Below are 21,065 nucleotides of genomic sequence, written 5' to 3'. Positions count from 1 at the left end.
TGCCTCAGGAGTCAAAATGCAGAGCTTGGGGTTAGATCCTTGGCCAGCATGTACCAAGAAAGCAGGAGGGCTGTGATGTGTGCAATGTCTGCCTCCATGCTTGTACATCCCTCTGTAGTGAGGCATAAATCACTTTAAACTGCTTACAAAAGTTGGTTTGTGGCTGCTCTGGAGTTTTAACTGAGTGATTAAATGCTAACGATTGTTCTTCTTGTATAACCTTCAACACCACTAATATTCCACTGAAAGCAAAACAAATGAACCTGTGTGAAAACTCAGTCTAGTAGGTGTTTGACTGCAAAATTGCTCAGTAAGCAGCAGTATAACTCTGAATTGCTGCGAACTAGTTCCTGAGCTGCTTCTCGAAGGTGGCCTTCAGGGACTGTGCTCATTGATGCATCATGGTTTGCTTCCCTACTAAAATACAGGCTTTTTGGTACTATTGTCACAGAACAGTCTTACAGAGGAGGAAATCATTGTTTCTCCTTCTCTTTTGCTTTGTTCTTTCCCAGACAGGAATTGTAACTAACGTAGGAAAAATGTGCACCACCTTATATGGTATGTCCGGGGTCAGACAAGAATCAGAGATTTCCCTTTAGTGGTTTTTGCCATCACTTCAGGTTTTAAACCTTCACACAGAAGGATGAAGGATGCTGAGTGCTACCAAGTGTTGCTGGGCAGCATCATTAAACCCTCAGCAGCAGCAGCATGGATTATGTCCCTGGGTAAAGAGGAATGCAAATTTGGGCCCAGACCCTTCACAGCACAGGCAGCAGCATCTGACCAGTAACTGGTGCAGGGTAGGACTGGGTTTGCACAAATTTCTCAGCAACACAGCTGTGGGCCAGGCCTGGGCATCGCTCAAGCTGATGTCAAGTTGCTGGTCCCCAGTTACACAAATGTTTTGTGGGCAGACTTGATGCTGAGATTACCAAGGAAACCAGCAGGGGTTCAGGGACCTGTGTTGTGCCAGTATTTTATCATTTGTGCCAGAATTTAAAGCATTTCAGTGGACTCAAAATGCAGCCCGAATCTCCTCACTGGAGCTGCAGAGCACAATAAATAATGGATAAAATTTCTTGGTGCCAAGTTACATCTCAAGCCTAGTGACAAATGGTCAGAGTGGGCTTCTACATCCCCAGCAGATGGGGTGGAAATCCTTTGGGCTCCCCACATGAGAGCTCAGGGCCTGGGCATGGATGGGATCGGTACCAAAGCATGTGGTCTGCGTCCAGCTGTGAACTGTGTCTTCTATCTTGTAGCTGAATGCACAACCTGGTGGGTTACACTTCTTTTTTTCCTTTCTCTTTTTTTTTTTTTTTTTATTTCCTTAATCAAGTCACTGCAGTGACTTGACCTGTATTGTTAAGCCTCGGTGCTAAGAGCTTGGTATCTGGCTGGGAATGTGGTATCTTTAACAGCAGAGCTTACTGAAGGTGCAAATAACTTCCTCCCCTCAGAAAAGTTTCTTCTTTTTTTTTTTTTTTTTTTAAGAAAAAAATAGACATTTAAAATTTGATTTGCTTTTTGTTTTTCTTTTGTTTGTTGTTTTTTTTTTCCCCCTATAAACCTGAACAATGTAGGTGTCTAGTCACATACAGGTCTTAGCAAGAAAGAAAGTTCGAGAAATTCAAGCCGCCATTAAGGTACGTTTGGCTTGCCCAGTTGTAGGGGGCTTTTCATCTCCATGGTTACAGGCTTTTCCTTTGTTTCCTCCCTTCCCCTACCCTGCAGGTGTCTAGTCACATTCAGGTTCTTGCCAGAAGGAAATCTCGTGATTTTCATTCCAAGCTGAAGGTATGCGCTTTTCTGCTTTTGGGCTTGTGGTTGCTATGCCTGTCCCTCCCTCCTCCCCGCGGTGATGGGCGAGCTGGGGCTGCTGTGCCGTAACCTCCTTCTCCTGCATGTGGGAGCTCTCTGCCTCTCTTTGTGTTTAACCCCCGGGTTCTGCACTAGCATCCACATTAAAAACGTTGTTTTAACACTGTCCAAATGCCGAGTGAACTCCTCTTTGTAACAGCTCAGCACCTAAACCTCATTTTTAACCCCTTAGTCCATTTTTTTGTTTTGCTTTTTAACGGTCCTAGCAGTGTATTTAAGTACACAGGAGTTTTGCATAGTTGTGTAGATGCTTTTTAGCTTTTTTTTTTGCTTTTTCCAGAGGAGTAATTGGGGTAATTGTTTTCCATTCCCAAATGTTTTTTGTCCGTGCTTCTGAACTGATATCAGGAATACTTAAAACAGATCATTTATTCCAAGTGCCAGAGAGCACAGCTTATCCAGATTGCTCTATGGTGTTTCTGGACTACAAACTAGTATTACCTCAAGTTACACACTATTTACAAGATTCCCTGAAATTTAATTTTTTTTAAAGTAAATTATTGACATTTAATCTTTGGAAAGCCTCAGTCAGTCCTGTTCAGGGAATATTAAGTATGTTTGCTTAATCTGACATGATGAATTGTACATGTCCCCGTTTTCTCTGCCTTCCATAAAATATATTCTAAGGCTGAAAAGAACCTCTTGGAAATGCTTAATAGGGGTTTCTTGGATTGCTTGTTTTTTCAAGTTTTTCAGCAGAGATCTTGAGATTTTTTAGGATTTTCTTCCCACACCATTTAAAAGTGGAAGAGGGAGTTTTGCAGTTTTTTTGCTGTCGATTTTTTATAATAAGAACTGAAGGAACTTGTAAATCTCTTACTTGCCTCCTTTTTTTTTCTCCTTTTAGTGTGAATGGATTTTTTTTTTTCTTCACCCAGATATGAGAACAAATCACATTTTTGTTCTAGCTGGAAAGCAAAATGTTTCAGGCAGTGCTTTCCCAGCCCTGAGCAGTGAGCACTGCGGATGCTCACCCCCATCCTGGAACTGCAGAATAGGAATAACAGCCTGCCTTTGTAACAGGCCTCCCTGACAGAAGCACTGGGTTTTTCATGGGCAGCATGCTGGCAAGCTTGTCTGGCTGTTGGTGGCTGGCTTTTTAGCTGCACTGGCTGAGCAGTTGGGGTTCGTAAAGAACGACTAAGACAACTTAAACGTACTGCTTCTTAACCCAGGGTGCAATAATAGAGAGATATGTAGCATTTTAAGCTCAAATTGTCAAGCCTTGATGCCTAAAATTAAGTATGTAAGTAGGTGGCCCTACTTTCAGAGGTGCTCAGCACCAGCAGCTCCTGGAGTTTTGGAGGACTGGTGAGAGCTCAGGGCTGCAAAAATCAGGAAGCCCACGTAGGTACCAAATACAGGCCTAGGAGTCAAACACAATTATTGAATTTACTGCTCTAAAATGTTTCCATTTCTGAATGCCCAAAATACCTTAAAATGGGAAGACACTTACAAAGCATTAAAAACATTTTAAAGTACTGCACCTGCTGTACTTTTATTGAAGCTTTCCAAAGAACAGAGAGGTAGCCAACTCTTAAGAATATTTCATCTAGTCTAGATGGCATTTTCAGTAAATAGACATCTGGAAGGAATTTTCATTTTAAGGAGTCGCCTGAAGAAGAGAAGATCTGTTTGGACAAGAAGATATTTTGTAAGGGCTTCATACCTGGTTGCCCTTTTCCCACCTGCCCATGGGCTGCAGCTCCCCCGGTGCTGAGTGGAAAGTGGAGCAGCTGCTTTGTCACTGCTGGGAACTGATGGCCTCAGGAAGATGCCCAGCTCTGCAGGGCCATTTGCTTCACCTCTCTGCCACACCACGGTGGGAACAGACTGCACACAGGTGACAGAGCTTTGCTGGCCCCTGTCCCTGCTGACACAAGCCCCTCCAGGCCTCCCCCGGTGGGGCTGGCTGGCCCGTGGGTGCGGAGCTACCTGTCCTAGCTGAGTGTCCATGCTGCCCCTGGGATGAGCTCCCTCAGAGCCCTGAACCTCCCCGGCTATTCCTGCACAGCCCCAGCTCAGCTGAGGAGTGCCCAGCAAGGGTGAAGGAGCCAGGCCCTCCCCACCTCCCTCTTCTCAGCCTTGCCAGTGTTGGTCCCAGTGAACAGGAGCCATGGCATGACCCCTGTCCCCCTGCACTGGTCCCTCCTGGAGAAGGAACAGCCTCCCACAGGCCTTGTCCTCCCACATGGAAGCGGTGAAACTTTGACGTAGAAGGTGCCATAAGGGAGCTGCCTTAGGAAGAAGAGAGCTCTCGTTCCTCTTGCCTGCTGCAATTGCTCCCTGGAGGTGGCAGAAGGTGCTGGTTTTGAACCTGAGATGGAACTTCACTTCTTCAGACATTTTGTTAGTGCTACTGCCCCTTTTGCTCACTATTTCTGTGTTGAACCATCTGTATGGCCCACTGTCACTCAGAATCACCTGGAATCATGGACTATTTAGGTTTGAAAGGCACCTCTGGAGATAATTTAGCCCAACTTCCCCCTGCCAAAGCAGTTTGCAGAGGACTTCAAAAGCGGCCTGAGAAGGACATCACTGGTGCAAAAGGAAGACAAGGTGGACACATTCCAGCACATCTGAGTGGTCATTGCTTCAACAGGGACCAATTTTGGCAGCAGCCTGAAGAGCCCCATCAATGTCCTTGGAAAGATGATGGGCTCTTGCTGTCCTGGAGTGGGTGCTTGTATTCTGCATTCCCTGGTGAAGGGGTGACCAAGGAGAAGATTAAATGCACAGTTTTTTACACAGTTTTTTTTATGCAAGCATGTACTGACAGGACAAGGAGGAATGGCTTCAAACTGAAAGAGAATAGGTTTAGACTAGATATTAGGAGAAAATATTACTGTGAAGGTGGTGAGGCTCTGGAAGAGGTTGCCCAGAGAAGCTGTGAGTGCCTCAGCCCTGGCAGTCTTCAAGGCCAGGCTGGATGGTGCTTGAAGCCACCTGGTCTAGTGAGAGGTGACCTTTTAAAAAAGTCCCACTAGCAGTGGGCTTGGAACTAGATGATTTTTCAGGTCTCTTCCAACCCAAACTATTCTATGATCCTATGCTTCCCACCCAGGCCAACTCCCTTTTAACAGTGAGCTGCCACTTGTAAATTCTACGATTGGTGGCATCCAGGGAAGCAGTTACTACTTAAAAAAAAAAAAAACCCTATGGATCTGGTGTCAACTTTCTTTTGAGATGTGTCTGATCCAACCTGTCCCATTGGCCCCTGCTCCTGTCCTCTCAGTTTGACAGTGTTTATACAAATAACCCTTTTCCCCCAAGTAGCTGCTGAGTTTATTCTGTACCAAGAGATCTTACTGTCCTGCCTGGGTCTGAAACCTGCTCTTGGAGAGGAGAGGACTCAGGCAAATCTTCTTGTGTTAATCTTCTGCAAAAATCCACAAGGACAGAAGGATCTCAGAGCTGTCTCACACATGGCATTGGAAGCTGTCCTAAGAGGCAGCAATCTCACCTGCATGCCATAAACTCTGCTTGGTCCAGCAAAGTCCCTTTTCTTCAATGAGAAGTGCCTGCAATCACTGAGGATGGATGGAAGGATGGAAGGATGGATCCTTAGCCTGCAAGGAAGTGAAGTTTCACCCATAAATGCTATTGCTGCCTTTCAAGACCACCAGTAAAGAATGTCCCCCCAGCCCTTCCAGGGATGTCACACATTTTAATTCTCTTTGCAGCAGGAAAATACACCTATTTTAGCGATTTTAATCCTAATATACTGATGTCATTAGAATCTTCCTGAAGTTAGAGTAATTAAATCTCATGAAAACGGGAAGAGAGGCTGAGATAAAGTTGTCCTTGGAGACAGATCTGAAAGGCGGCTCCTCTTCATGGCATTTCCTCTCAGGCAGAGGCTGCAGGAGGCAAAGCAGAGGTTTGGCACTCCAGTGCTGTGCTTCTGTGTCAAATACTCCAGTCCACAGTGTCAGGTCACAGCATCCCCACCTTTGCACTGACAGGGAGCCAAAGTCACCTCTGTCCACTCAGGACAAAAGATGGATTGGAAGCTGTACATAAACAGAGAGTAAAGGTGTTCACAGCAGGATGTGCATCTATCTTAGGCTTTCATATCAAATTTTCTTCATAGCGCAAGATTAATTAGACAGAGACAAAAAATTAAAATGACACATTAAAATGCCTACAGTTCACATCTATTACATGTTTTTAAATCTATTATTCTACATTCCGCATTTAGGGATAAAAAGAAAATATTGTTGTCAATTATAAAATGCTAAAGATATCTCTATACTTTTTTAAATGAACAATGATAAAAGCCTTGAAAAATTCCCTTTGATGTGAATGGAGTCTTCAGCATTTTGAAATACAATAAGATGGATTAATTGCTACTCATTAGGCAGCAAGTTGGGACAGCTTTGAATGCGCATTCTCTTCTTGGCATTAGCTATTGCCTGGCTGAAATAGCCAGCTTTTGTATTTACTCCTGTCTTCTCTAATAATAAGCAAATTGGAGATCAGGGCTAGAAACACTGAAATGCTCTCTATCTTTTGTCCAGAACAATTGTATATTGTCATGATTTGTTTATCTTTTTTGAGCTACAGCTAATTATTGTAAAGGTTATTTGAATCAATATGAGATCTGAGCAGAAATAACATCTGCAAAATTGCTTATTAGGAAGCTGTTTTATGCTAGTGTTACTGTAACATCCATTTTGTGAACAAATTGTTGTTTCTTATGTCTTTTTTTTTTCTTACATGAAAAGTTTTGCATTTTAAATACTGGTACAGGTTTTAGGGCTTGAATTAATACTGCTCTGTTGTGCTTACTTTTCCTCATACTGTCTTAGATTTTTTTACTCCCAAAGTCATAGTTAACATGGTATTCAAAACCCCATTTATCATTCTAAGATAACAGTTTTCATTTTTTTGCTTAAGAACTTGTTTGAACTGATTGATTGAATTATTCTTCTGTTTATGTTGGATTAAAAGAAAGTCAAGCACAAATCCTTTTGTGCTTGTCATTTAAAACTCTTGTTTCATGCAGGGCTTTTATAGATATTAAGATTTATAAATGAATTATACTGGGGAATTATTATTATTATCTCATTTAACTATGTATTTTGCATTCCAAAATGAATTGTGAAAAGCAAACCTCAAGGGCCTGATTCATTAAAAGTTGTAGTCTTCTTGCATTAGATGCTTAGAGCTTGCATCTTCCAAAAACAAAGTGTGTGCAACTGCAGCCAGAAGCAGTCAGCTAAAACACGAGGCACATCTTGGTCTCCCCTGCAGAGATGATATTTTAGGGATTTAGTGGAAATAGAGCAGTTTTCCACTGACTGGGCTCTAAACCCACCCTGGTAACATTCATTACTAATTATGTACCACAGTGCAGAAGACTTTTCCAAGAGGAGGGCAATGCAGGGGTGTGAGTGCAGCCTGTTGCTTACTCCAGTGTCATTCCTGGGCCACAGCAATCCCATCTGAGCTCATCAATTAAGTAGGGTCAAACCAGGTCAGGGCCAGATGGGACCTATCCAAGGAATACCTTAAGCTCCAGCAGGATTTAATGATCCAGTAGGAGATGCTGTGCCCCCCAAGCCTCTGCTGAATCTCAGCACGGGACTGCAGCTTGCTGGGCCAAACTTTTATTTTACTACATCAGTGTAAACCACATTGGGCTGAAAGACATTATTCCAGCTTTACAAACCAGCACAAGTGAGAGCAAAACAAACCCCTTTCTGTTTTGGACAAGATAGGAAATCAAAATCTTAACTATTTGCAGTGATTAAAAATCCCACAACGTTCCTGTTTTAGAGTAGGGGTGTTAACCCATTTGTCCTGGCCAAATTCCAACCTGGGTAATTACTGTAATCTGCCTGTGTAAATTACCCCTGCCGTTTTAATTGGATATATTCCTTCTCTTGTTGCCTAAAGTGTGATGTAATACCATTGTGTGTTATTAATCAGTTACCAGGTTTCATCCCAGAAGTGATGGGTAGAGAGCCTCATTCCCTCCTGGTTATGAGTGCTCTCTATTACAACATGAAAATCCCCAACATACACTTGTTTTTAAGTGGCAGACAAGCTGATATTGCAATCTAAATATGTGGCTATCCCATTTATTTTGAAGACCATGAAGTCTACTTGATTATACAAGCACAGGCAGCTTGCAGCTCTCCAAGAGAATCTGGAGCTGAAGGTGCTTTTTTGCCAATGCAGCTCAAGACCTCAAAAGTGTCTGTATTTGACTTTGAATTTGATTTCTGTCATGTTTGAATGTAAGGTTTCTTTGGGAAAAGCTGATCTTTCCACTATGCAAAGATTCCTAAGCCTATAAAAGGTGAAACTTCCTGTTGGAGTGTACTGGCCTGATGTACCAGATCAGATTTGTCACCACGGGGAAGCTCTGTGGAGGTTGTTGAAACACCTCAAAACTAGCCCTGTAGCAAGGATTGCCTTTCTGAGCTGTCATTCTATAGGTTTTTCCCTTTCTCTCCACCCTCCTGAAAATGTAATCAGCCAAAGAGGATGAGAGGAATGGCCCCACAAAACACAGATCATTCTAGGGTGAAAAGCAGCAATTGGTAAGAAGGAAGGCACATATCATTTTGTGTCACAAAAGAAAAAAATGTTTTCTCCCTCCAAAAATCCCTGTCACTGTCCCCAGAATTCAGGATCAGCAGATTCACTGTAATGGTGACTAAGAGCTCCTCAGAAGATTTTGAAGGAAGTGTAAATCTTCAAAAATTTTTCTTAGTTCATCTGTTAGGGTGGGATTTGCCTGCTGTAACTGTTGCTGGGCGTCCAGGCTCCTATTCTAGTCCTTGGATGGCAATAACATTACAGAAAGTAATGCACTTCAGTTGGTTTCAGTGCCTCACAAGGCAGAAATAAATACAGCTCCTCCTGGACTGCACTAACACTAGCAGAGAAGTAGCCAGAGACTTTGGAGGGATAAAGCAAGGCAAGAAGAACAATTTCATAGACATAACCTACCTCAACTCCCAGGAATGGACTTTGATAGCCCTGACAAAGCTTTTACTTTTAAATTCTCCTTTAGTTTAGCTCCATCTGATAGTGGATCCAGAAGAGTCTGTCCCCTTGGCAGAGGCACAGGCACATCTTGATGTCGTGGCACAGGCAGGGCTGGGGGCAGGCAGGAGGCAGAGCAGGAGGGGAGCCTGTAGTGCCCCACCAGGTGTGGAGGATAACAAGGTAGTGACAAAAGCAGCCTCACATGGTTTTGGAGATTGCTAGGACCCAGAGGCACATGTCTCCTGTATCATTTACTTTACACAGAGGACACAGATGCCCTGAATGTTGGTTTTTGGTACGATCCAGCAGGCTGTGTGAAACTCTCATGGTTTGGCATTTCCAAGCTGGCTCTGCTTACAAAAAAAGGGTAGAACAGAGAAATCTGGTAGGGCTAGGTCTCCATATTGCTTCAGGAAATCTCACTTCCATCTTTTCATGATGGAGGGTCCTTCTTGCTGTGCAAGAGTGTAGAGGGGTCTGGGGAGCTGCATGAACCTCGGGATTCTGCCACTCCTTAGCACTCAGCTGAACATCTCTTTAGCCTGCAGACATCCAAAGGCAGCCAGTGAAACATGCCATGCACAGCCCTCCTGTGCACAGCCTCCCACCTGGGGCAGGCAGGGCTGAGAGCCAGGGCTGACCTCCAGCTCTCAGCCAGAGAGCTGCTTGTGCTTCTATTGGAAAGCTGCAAGTTTTGTGAAAGGACTGAGTTGGTCCCTGCGCTGAGGGATGTGTCCCCAAGCACAGGCGAGCCCAGGGTGTTAGAGCTGCTCAGGCAGCTGGGCACAGGGCTGTCCTGCAGGCTCACACCCTGTAGGGAGCACAGGGAATGGTGCTGGGCACAGGGAATGGTGCTGGAGCACAGGGCTGCCCTGTAGAGAGCACAGGGAATGGTGCTGGACACAGGGAATGGTGCTGGGCACAGGGAATGGTGCTGAGCACAGGGAATGGTGCTGAGCACAGGGCTGTCCTGCAGGGAGCACAAGGAATGGTGCTGGGCACAGGGAATGGTGCTGGAGCAGCTCCTGCCCAGCTCCACCTGCTGCTCTCCAGGCTGTGTCCCACAGGGGCTCCTTGCACAGCTCAGGGAAACACACTCAGCAACAATCCCTCTCCTCCAGTATCCACAGCTTTCACACAGGGAGCTGGGGGTTGTTTCTCCCCAGGGCTTTATTGGGTTTTTTTTCTTTTTAAACCATTTTCCCCCCCTTTTAATGAATCAGACCCTGGGTGAAAATAATGCATTTGTTTAAAGCTGATATTTAATGTTGAGCAAACTGCTCTTCCTTTGTTTGTTACTATTTTGTTCATATTTTGCTAAGACTCTGCTATTCTACACAAGCATTTTAATAAACTGTTTGTTGTTGTATCCAGGTAACAAGCATGGTAAGTATTTTGACTAAACCAAGTATTATGTACCTTAGCTGTGCTTGGCAGAATTTTTTGGCTAGCTTTTCCTGTACTTTCAGCCTGTGCTGTTTCTAAAGGAGCTATTCAAAGGAAGAAACTCCTCACCTATTGTACTACTACATACAAGCTTCGGAGGGAGCATATGTGCAAAGTCATATGTCATACATAAGAGCATGCACCTCTTGCCAGCATGCTTGCTACTTTGCTTGTAAAATAAAAGCAGAAAAAAAAAAAGAAAACCCAACCCAAAACATCCTTGCCTAATACTGCTTGTGTTCCTTCATTCTAAGTGACACACCTAAATATTGGTAGTTATTAATCCAGTACTTCTGGATGAGGAACCCTGCTGTACCAGCGTGTAGCAGTCTGTTGTTTTCTCATCTTCCCTGACCTAAGACATCCCCCTGGTTAACTCTGTTGCATTAAGAGGCCTTCTTCTGTCCTGTGGCCATCCCTGGCTGGCAGTGGCTGGGACTCCAAGTGCTGCTCTAACACAAGTAACTGATAGGAAGCCACCTTTTCCTAAACTCCTTCCTGTGTGCTGGAAAAAAGCAGGGATTTTATGGCTGGTAGCTCTCTGTGGGAACACTGTAAATCAGTAAAATGCCACAATTGAACATTTAAGCTGTCATTTACCTGTTTGTGACCTAACTTTGGAAATGCTTGTCGTAAAGCTGAATCCAAAATGTCCCTAAGCAAGAAGAAAACTCTGTCCCTGTTTGCGAGTCAGCCGCAGTTCTGTGTTCTCATTTTACAGGGCAATACAAAAGGCAGACTTCTCCTAGATGGAAATGATAGAGCTCAAATCTCAGTGCTCCCTGTCCTGCAGGCAGAGCTGAGCCTCAGGAGCACGCCCTGTTTAGCCCAGCCTGATTTAAAATCAGAATTTGCCCAGATAAACAACTGGGCAGTAGTTTGCTCTGCCAGAGCTTCCTGTGTGTTGGCAGAGCAGACTGTGAGAATTCAGGTCTACCATGCATGTCTGAGAGGAGGTTTTGCCTTGAGGTAGTTTGAGTGTTAGCCTCCGTGCTGTATTTTTTTTTTTCCCTGCATGGTTTGCTATTTTTGCATTTTCTGTGTGGCTTTTTAAGTTTTTAGTTTCATGCTTGTAGCTGCAGTTATTTAATGTCATTTGTTGTGCCAAACATTTTAAGACTCCGTGTAATTGTCATATTAAAGGATCAGACAGCAAAGGACAAAGCACTCCAGCACATGGCAGCAATGTCATCAGCTCAGATAGTCTCAGCTACTGCTATTCACAACAAGCTGGGCCTGCCAGGAATTCCCCGTCCTACATTTCCTGGGGCACCTGGGGTAAGTCCCAAAAAAATCCCTGTATTCCCTAACAACGTTCAGTAGAAAACTAAGATGGAATGAGTGGATTAATGCTTTGACTTGAGTTTGCAAAAGGAATGGTGCTTGTTCAAAAATACCCCAAGTCCTTCCAACAAAGAGAACAACTGTGGCCCTGTTTGTTTGTTTTTCCTCTTTCAGTTTTGGCCGGGCATGATTCAAACGGGGCAGCCTGGATCCTCACAAGAGTAAGTCTGAAAATTCAAAAGTGTTTTTTTCTCTATGCAGTGTGAAGGGTGGCTTGTGCACTCTGGGAGATCTGCAAAGCAAGAACTTGCAAATTTTTCCAAAAAGGAGGTAAAGACAGTTTCAGGGAAAGAAAGAGCCTTTATAGTGATGTGAACTCACTTTCAAAAAGTTATAAGGGATCCCAAACCTCAAAACTGAGGCTGAATACCAGATGGGCACCCTCCTTTGTGTCCCCATAGTTCAGTGTCCTCTGGGAGTCCCAGCAGTGCCCACCCTGGGTGTCATTCTCACCCCATCTATTCCCTCTGTGCTGTCTGTCTGTTAAATATGCTCTGCAAGGAAGAGATAGGTTTGTGGGTAAAGGTCATCAGGCACCTATTTTCCTATACTGTGTGACTCTGATGGAATTTCCTGTGCATGGCACAGTGTGTGATTTTTATGCACCTCTTTATTGCAGTGTCAAGCCATTCGTTCAGCAGGCCTATCCTATACAGCCATCAGTCACAGCTCCCATTTCAGGTAATCCTCCCATTTATCCTCTGCCTTAAAATTACTTGAATTTTGTACTGAATGTGATTTATTAGCTTCTGCCCTGGGCAGAGCCAGTGCTCAGGATCTCATGTGCCCTCCAGCCAAAGGAAACATCAATCCCAGTGTCCTATTATTATATATATATATATATATATGTGTATATATATATATATATATATATATATATATATATATGTATATATATAGATAGATATAGATATAGATGTAGTGTCCTATATTATATCTTAGGGAAAATCATTGTGTTTGGGGTTTTTTTAGGTAGGAAGCACTAATGCATATGCAAGGAGTTGTGATGTGTGATTTCCAGTCAGCACTCTGTATTGTAGGAATTACTGTAAAAAATGAGTAATAGGATGAATGTTTCCTTTAGAATAGCTCTGTAACAAGAATACACCTTAATTTATTTTAAACTGAGCCTAAAACCCCTCCCAACATCATATATGCTTAGCCTTAAGTATAAAACTTCTCTATGTATCAGGTTGTTTATAACTCATGCCCTCCTGGAGGTCCTGCTTTGCCTGGTACCACTTTGATAAGTACCTAATTTTATTCTGAATTTCATTGCTCAAATTGATCAAGCCCTTCCCATGGCTACTTCCCTGCTACTTTTCCCAGGTTCCTTCCATGCCTGACTTCATGAAAGCTCATTATTTCTTTGCAGATGATTTCTCATGTTATGTCTCCCTTGCCAAATGCTTCTGACTCTGTGCAGCAAGTTTTTGACCCTTACCCAATTCTTTATGATTTTCTAACTTGCTGCTATTTAATGCTTTGAACTAAAGCTATTTTTCTGCATTCATGAGAATGCCCTTTTCTTAACATCACTAATTTATAACATTATTTTCTAAGACAGGTATTTTCTATTGTCTTCTTTTACCCATCCATATTTTCTCTCAGAATAGGAACATCGGTATTTCTAAATCAGACAAAACTTGTGCATGAGTTTTTGCTCCATTGCAATTCCTGTTCATGTCTAGCCAGTGACTTTTGTAATTCCCTGTTTTGCACAAGCCTTACACCTTCATTGCCTGAATTTGAGGGTTGGGGTCAGGTACCACATTCGTTTCATGGGATATGTTCACACACTGCCTCTGCTCTCTCCCTGCTTCTCAGCCTAGTCCAGGATAATCTTTATTCTTGTACTTTTGGTGCCTCTCCCCTGCCTCTCTTGTGCCTGTGTCTCTCCCAAGATGAGTTTTGCCTGTGAGCTACTGCCTTTTCCTCTTCCTTTACAGTTTTCTTTCCTTCTTGTCCAATTTTCTACAATGAGGACCAAGAGAGAGCATTTATTCCTTCTCTTGAGGTGAATTAGAGAGGGTGGTTAACATCCCTTCTCTATCTAGATCATGTCATTCTCTCTTTATTATCAATTTGAAACACTTTTTTTTCTTTTTAGGGTATGATTCAGCTCTCTACAGTAATTATTTATTATTAGCTGTATCATAATGATGCCTAAAAGCTCCAAAAGAAGTCAAGACCCAATGTGCAAATACGTAGTAAGAGACAGTCCCTGCCTTGGAGAGCTTGTACTCTAAATAGGAGAGGGGAATTGAGAGTGGCAGCAGAAACAGGCAAAAAGAGGGGTGATTTACCTGTAACATGTGGCACATTAGGAGCCAGAAATGGAGTCAGTTCTCTTGACTCCCAAGGCAGTAATGCCTCCTGTGAGCCTTGATGCCAGTTTCCAAGGAAGGGTGCAGCTGTAGGTCCAGGTGAAGTCTCTATAAATCTCTGTAATCTAGTATATAATTTAAACAAAACTTCTGCAGGAAGTTTTAAGACTCGTAATTGTCAGTTACAGTCAGTTACAGCCCCAAGGAAACAAAGTAGCAGTAGTAATTTTCTTTCTGCCACTATTAGATTGCTGGGCTGCCACCTCTTTTTCTACACATTACCCTGAGTTTTTCCAATTTTAACTCATCCTGAATTAATTACTTGCTAATATTAATATAAATATCCAAGGGCCCCATGCATAATTCCCAATTATTTTTAATTGAGAAAATATGAGCTGAGGAAGTGTCAGCTTCCTGATGAAGATGTTTCCTGTGTTCCAGGCTTTGAGCCCACATCAGCTCCAGCCCCCTCCGTGCCTGCGTGGCAGGGCCGGTCCATCGGTACGACCAAGCTCAGGCTGGTGGAGTTTTCAGCTTTCCTTGAGCAGCAGAGGGACCCTGAATCAGTGAGTATTTATTGCCCTTGTGTCCACTGATCCTCAGCTTTGCTCCTCTACTCCTGATCTTCAGCTTTTCTCCTTTGCTCCCCACCCTCTGGGCATGCCTTCCATCACGTATGACGGAATACTCCCGGTGTCTCTGTGCTCACTGCTGCTCTGTGCAATATTCCTCTCACCCTAGGACTGTGTTTTCCTTTCTTGCCCTCTTTTTCCCCATTTGCAGCAGCCAGAGGCCTCTGTGAAAGCAGGCAGGGTTTGCTCTGGCGCCTGTCTCACTGCTGACCTAGTTTAGCAGGTGTACCAAATTGCATTGTGTTCTTGGCAAGAATTCAGTGCTTGAACTCTAAGTTAAAGCCTAATCTGTTTCCTAACCAAAACAAAATTAAGGACTTGCCCAGAAAGAGTGCATATTGCATATTGGATTTTTTTTAATGAGGTTTTAAATTTTCTTTTAATTTTTAGTCTGTATACTATACCTGCAAGGGTAGTTTCTGAAGTTGGCTGTAATGTGTCATTGCTCCAGTAAGCCTTAAACCTTGACATTAATCCCCATATATTTACCAAGAGCTAGGTAGCTTAGCACTGATTCTACTGCATTGCAAATAAATTGAAAGAACTTCTTTCAGCTGGAACCTGAGAATTTTTTCGAGATAATTTCTGAAAAGCAAATACTGTCCTGAATGGGTGATATGGACAGGCCATTCTTGTTCAGATTCCTGGCAAAATACAGGAGCCTGGAGAAGAGAGAAGCTATCATTTTCTTTTTATAATCCAGTACTGGAAACCATAGCATTAATGGGCTCTGGCCAGGGATGTTATCCAAGGAGTGTTTACCCTGCACTGTGGGCATTGGAGACATAGCCCAGAAACCTTACAACAGAGGAATGCTCCTGGCAGGGACACATCCCTGTGAAAACACACCCTGGCTCAGCTGTCCATGCACCCACCACGTGGCAGGGTGCTGCTTTGCTGAGTGGCAGCTTTGCCAGCCTGAACGGGCTTTGAGGTGCAGCAAATGTTTGGCAGCAGGTACAGTTCTCTCAGTGCTCACCTGACTGTCAGGCATTCCTGGTTTCCTTGGAATCCCTTTGCCTTCCCATGGTCTCATGGCAACCCTGCCTCTGGTGGGCTTCACCTCAGAGTCCTCCAGGCCCCTCTGGAGCACCCCCTCCACCCCAGCCCTGAGTCCCTCTGGGCAACAATTTGGATTTCTGCTGCCTGGGTGCAACATCCAGGTCTCCCCAGCAGTCACCCTTAGCCATGCACAGATTCCCCAGCCCTTGCTGACCCCATGGAACATGTCCTGCTGATTTCTGGGCTCTGCCATCCCCAGCCTGCCCCACACCAGCATGTGTGTGTGTGCTCCAGGTTACTGGGAGAACAGGATGTGGCCACGTGATGCTCAGCCTGTCTTGCTGTCTGTGTGTGAATGAAATCTTACTTCTGGGCAGTCTCATTGGCTGTTTTGCCACCGAATTTTTCCTTTTCTGGAGGTTTTTATAACATAAATCTATATACTAAACTCCTGGGCTAATATGGTGGGGTGCCTCTGTATCTGGGTTTTGATGTCAGAGGAGGCAAGCAGGGGCTGGGCAGCTGAGCAGCTCTGGCCCTGCAGGGAGACAGTAGAGGTGTGAACAGAAGCATGGTTACCCAGGATGGCCCCACCAGCATTGTGAAGCCTTCTTTGGAGTAAACTGATATTATTTGAAATTCCTGAGGGTGCAGAGGCCCACTGGGTCTTGTCCCAGCTTGCAAGAAGCCTGCTGAGAAACCCACCCTTCAAATGCATTTATGCAGGAGGGTTTACAGGACAAGCAGGAGCATCAAACTACCCAGACTTGTTTTAAAAAAAGCAGTTACTTGTGTGCTGTAACACTGCAAAAATGAGACTCTAGGCAAAGTCAATTCCCAATTTAGCTCATCCAGGTGGGGCAGGGCTCTGCATGGGAACAGCCTGCAGCATCCAGGCAGCTGCCATGGGCCCCCAAAGGATGAGCCCCTGTGGCACTGAGTGAGCGTCACTGCCTGGGAAAGGGGAGTCAGGAGCAGGAGAAGGGTTTCTTACATTGAATTAAGTAAATTTGGTTATTTGGCATTGAGAGGGCATTGGGAAAAGCCCCCAGGGCAGTGTGGGCAGTTCCCAGGGTGTTTCTGGGCAGAGGCTCTGGGCAGAGGCTCTGGTGTGCAGGGGCAGCTGTGGGCCTGCTGCCAGCCTGCCCTGTCTCCAGTGCTCAGAGCTCTCCAACAAGCACCTAGAGCTCTCCTTGGTGAGAGCAACCCCAGCCTCCTGTAGTGCCACTGCAGAAAATGTGAATTCTGCCTGCAGCTTTGCACACCTTTCTTTGTGGGGCTGTTTTACTGCAGGTACAGTTTGCACAGCAGAGGAAAAATGGGGTTTTATTACTTTTCACATGAAACCAGCAAGGCATGTGACCTGAGTGTGTTTCCACAATGTGCACATGAAGTCCTGTAGGCATGTGCTGTGATTGCAGCATCTCCTTTGTGCCTCTGCTGGCCTCAGAATTGAATGTTTTTGTGTGCTGCTGCAGGAGACGTGTAGGAGTTCTCCTCTATCTTCTGAAAAAGAACACTTATAGATTCATTACATTGCTGACTTTTCACAGAAAACGACACAAATTAGTATCTTCATCAAATGTGCTTCCAACATTTCATTAAACACAGGTGACCCTTCCTCCCTCTCTCCCCCAGCACAAAATCAGGCCAGAAAGCCTCATAGTGCTAGAGGCAAGTAGACCAATTCCACATCAAACTGTAGCCTGGAAGTTTATTGAAAACTGTGTATTTGGGGACAGGACTTGGTCCTGGCAGACCTCTTGCAGTCCCTATTCCTGGCCAGAAATGAGAAATTTAGCTTTGTCACCCGTGGTGACTCCCACAGCCTGCAGTGGGGCTGTGCATGGGCACAAAGGTCCAACCACAGGGAATAATTCCTGGTAGGAGTGGGGCCTGCAGCATTTCTGTGGCTCTTGCAATGGCAAATGGTGTTTAAAAGCTTTTTAAAAAGCTCAATGCCAGGCAGTTTAAGAGGTTAGTTTAGATTGGGCATTCTGGAGGGTTGGAAATCAGCTCCATAGAGTCCCCTCACTTGTGGACAGCTGTTGATCTGTTGATCTTTTTCCTTGTTTAGACACAAAATTGTTCTATTCACAAAAGAGAAAAATATAGAAAGGAAACAATAAGCAACCCTCACTGTAACTCTGCATGGCAGAAGATAGTCTGGGGAACACAAGATGGCAAAATATTGGAACACTGACTCTGCAGCTGAGGATGGGTAAAATTGCTCCACCTTTTTCATGAAAATCAATTCAGTTTACAAATGTCAAGCTGTATTTTCTTTTTGTGGCATTTTATGCTTAAGTGCAATTCCTAAATGGTGCATAGGAGTTTCCCTTGCAGGCCCAAGCAGCAGCATTTCAGCTACCTTTGAATATTCCCTGCCCTGTGTAACTCTGTTCTCAGCAGATGGAGCAGGTTTTGGGCCCATCTGTTGCTTCCAAGACAGGTTTTCCTTAATGGGGACTTCCCATTTTTAGTCTAGTGGTTCTGTGAAAGTTCAGGACAAATGCTAAACCAAGCAATCCCATATTTCCTAACAAATATAAACTGAGCATGCAGGCAGGTTAGAAAGGATCTAAGAAACTGACTGCTACACAAGTAGGTATAAAATTCAAAGACTATAACTGAAATGAAAATAATTCAAAATCTTTATATATATATATATATGTATATACATACACATGTACACACATACTCAAGCTTGATTTTCATTCAGGGAAAAAGCCCTATCATCACCCAACAAAAAAAGCCCTTTCTTCTTTTTTGAGGCTTCTTGCTCTTGCTGTCACATTTATTTAAATTGTGAGCACTTCAGACAGCTTTACATTTAAAATATCTATATAGGGCCATAAAGAACATGGCTGATGGACATTTTCAGTATTAGTCCACCCATCCAAACTGTCAGATTGTGTTAGGTCCAAATTTCAAAGTGTATTTTGAAAAGTGGTGAAGAAATAAAACATTCTTTATGTTTTAATTCAGGTTTTATTATTGTTGTAAAAAGACTTTGTGAGCCCGGGGAGAATTGTGCCTGAGAACCAGAAAGGGAAAGCAATTGCTCAAGGGCCATAAAACCAGCCTGCCATCATTAGCCAAATGCAGTAAAACGCACCAAAGTTAATCAAACCACCTAAGTGATGAAAAATAAATGAGATCTTTTCAAAAGAAGCCCTCCATCCTTGAACAATATCCATTGTTGCAAGGATTGTTTATCCTTTCTGTACTCCCTGTAAACAGTATAAAAAGCAGTCCAGCATTTCAGTCACAAGGAAGTCCTTGCTTTAGTGTCTTTGTGATGTGAAAGGACAAGAAAGCAAACTCACATTAGGATGAATGTCTCAGAGCTGCAGACTCTGGATTGGAGGTCATTTTAATCTGGAATCAGAAAAAGTTTTGCTGAGCACAAGGCTCATTTATTTTGCCGTGCTGGAGAGCTGCTCGTTGGCTGTGGGATGCAAATGTTCACCTCTGTGAAATGTTCATTTTTGGGTCTCCATAGTTAGAAGTCCCAAGAAAGCACTTTAAAGAGGTCCAGTGTTGACACAGGCTCCAGTTGTGAAGCTGTGGCATGGCAGCAGATTTCCCATCCTGCAGGATTCCTGGGGCACCCCATGGATTCCTGAAGGAATTCCAGGGCAGCTTCCCCAGCCCAGCCGTGGCAGGACATGGACTCTCTGGAGAGGGTGCTGGGGCCAGAGCAGAGCCAGGTGTGTTGGGAGCCCAGCACCATTTATCCCCCAAAGCCAGCCCACAGCTGGAAAGCCTGCTGCCCCTGGCTGTGCTCTCACTGCTGCCCTCATGGGCCTCTCTTCCTCTCCTCAAACCCACTGCCAGGGAGATCTCCCAGCAAAACTGGAAGTGCGGGGGGCACGCGGGGTGGGCTGGCACTGGAGTGGGGTGGGCTGTGGCTGTGAATTCCCCACTCTGCCTGCCCCCAGCAGCTGTCCTGGCTCGCCCCAAGGGCTTTGCAGCTGCCTGTGCCTCTGCCCTGCACCTCCCCAACTCGTCCTGCAGCTTCCCCTGCCCCCAGCCCAAAACCAGAGCCAGGCTCCCAGGAGTTGGGCAATATCCCCTGCTCTGCTCTGCAGAGAGCAGATAATGACATGCTCACGTGCTCATTTGTTCCTCTGCTGCATTCAGTGGAGATGTAGATGGCCCTTCTTTGATAAGCAACTATTCAGTAGTTTGTTTTCTTCTGCTGTTGAAATGCGTGGCCCCGTGCCCTGCTCGCTGTGCACTGTCTAACCTCCCTTCCAAATGGAATTAATAATTCCCTCCATTTGCATTTCACAGATGTGCTAGTGCAGTCTTTTTGGATGAAGGAGCATTATTACTCACAATTGACAAACCAAGAAGTTCAGGTGCAAAAGAATGAATGGGCCACTGATTTTGAGGGTCCCCTTTGATTTGTCATGAGCTTGATTTTGCAGAATACTTAACATTATTGAGAGCTTCCTTTAGTCAGGCATAATTTTCCCATCTGAGCACTCAGCACTGCTGGAACTGGGACTGCAGGGTCTTAAATCAGGCAGGCCAGAAGTGGAAGATGTATCTTCACTGTTGCAGAAAAGCTGATGGAAACGTTGTGTAAGCAGCTTGCCCAACCAGCCAGTCCCAGTTTCACACTGGGACTGCTCTGGCAGTTGCTGGGAAGTGCTGGGCAACATTGAAGTCTCAGGGAACTGCCTTCCCTCTTCACCTACCTCTCCACTTCTGCAACCATAAAGTCACCCAAAACCCCCTTTTACTTCACATTTCCGATTCAATCCCTGAGCAGATCCAGGCAGGAGTCTGAAGGCGGGGAGGTCCATGAAAAAACAGGTTGCCCATGCAGCTGTATGGTAGCATACAGCACAGAAAGTTCAGTTAACATTCCACAGGAATGTGTTAAAAACCTTAACAACAGGACTTGGTACAGACTCCAGTTATAGCATTAAAATGTCATGTTTATAACTCCCAATCTGCTTCAGTGGAGGACAACAGCAGCAGGAATTAAATATTCAGTTACTAGTGTTTTGGTAGAAATAAGAAAACTTGTTGGCAGACCAAGTGATTTTCTTACATCAGCAGGAAATTAAAGTGTTTCAGATTTATGAGATACGGCAGCAGAGCTGAGGCTGAGCAGGGTTTGGGTTAGAGCTGCACACAGACTGCTGATACCCCAGTGCCTGGCTCCCAGGCAGCCCACCCCACCTGGCTCCCCCAGAAGCACAGCCCCTGCTAGGGCAGGCGTGCCAGTGGGATTTGGGAGCGTTAGAGCACAGCAGGAGGGTGCAGCACCCTTGCTCTGGGGTGCTGTGCCCATGAGCAAGGTCATCCCCACAGAAACAGCTGCCCCCTGCCTTCCTCCTTGCTTAGCATCTACATCACCCTGTGGATGGGGAGCCATTCACCCCCTCATGTGCTGATCTGTGTGCTTGTGCCA

At 44.7% G+C, this 21,065-nt stretch overlaps 1 protein-coding gene across 3 annotated transcripts in view; it reads left to right on the top strand.

Moving 5' to 3' along the window:
- Positions 1-21,065, top strand: part of TEAD1 (TEA domain transcription factor 1) — a 156,685-nt gene that overhangs the window by 112,894 nt on the left and 22,726 nt on the right. For 2 of the 3 annotated variants that reach the window (XM_071456627.1, XM_071456626.1), the window contains 6 exons: positions 1,584-1,646; positions 1,735-1,797; positions 11,473-11,607; positions 11,788-11,834; positions 12,293-12,354; positions 14,442-14,566. In XM_071456627.1, coding sequence (XP_071312728.1) covers positions 1,584-1,646; positions 1,735-1,797; positions 11,473-11,607; positions 11,788-11,834; positions 12,293-12,354; positions 14,442-14,566 — 495 coding nt within the window. The remainder of the gene's footprint in view (positions 1-1,583; positions 1,647-1,734; positions 1,798-11,472; positions 11,608-11,787; positions 11,835-12,292; positions 12,355-14,441; positions 14,567-21,065) is intronic. The other variant, XM_071456628.1, reaches the window with a different exon arrangement.

This window comes from Agelaius tricolor, unplaced genomic scaffold (genome assembly GCF_023055355.1).
Source record: "Agelaius tricolor isolate 1412-34295 unplaced genomic scaffold, bAgeTri1.0.p SCAF_62, whole genome shotgun sequence".
Lineage (NCBI taxonomy): Eukaryota > Metazoa > Chordata > Aves > Passeriformes > Icteridae > Agelaius > Agelaius tricolor.
The sequence above is the reverse complement of the archived record's forward strand: the minus strand, read 5'-3'. Positions and strand labels throughout refer to the sequence as shown.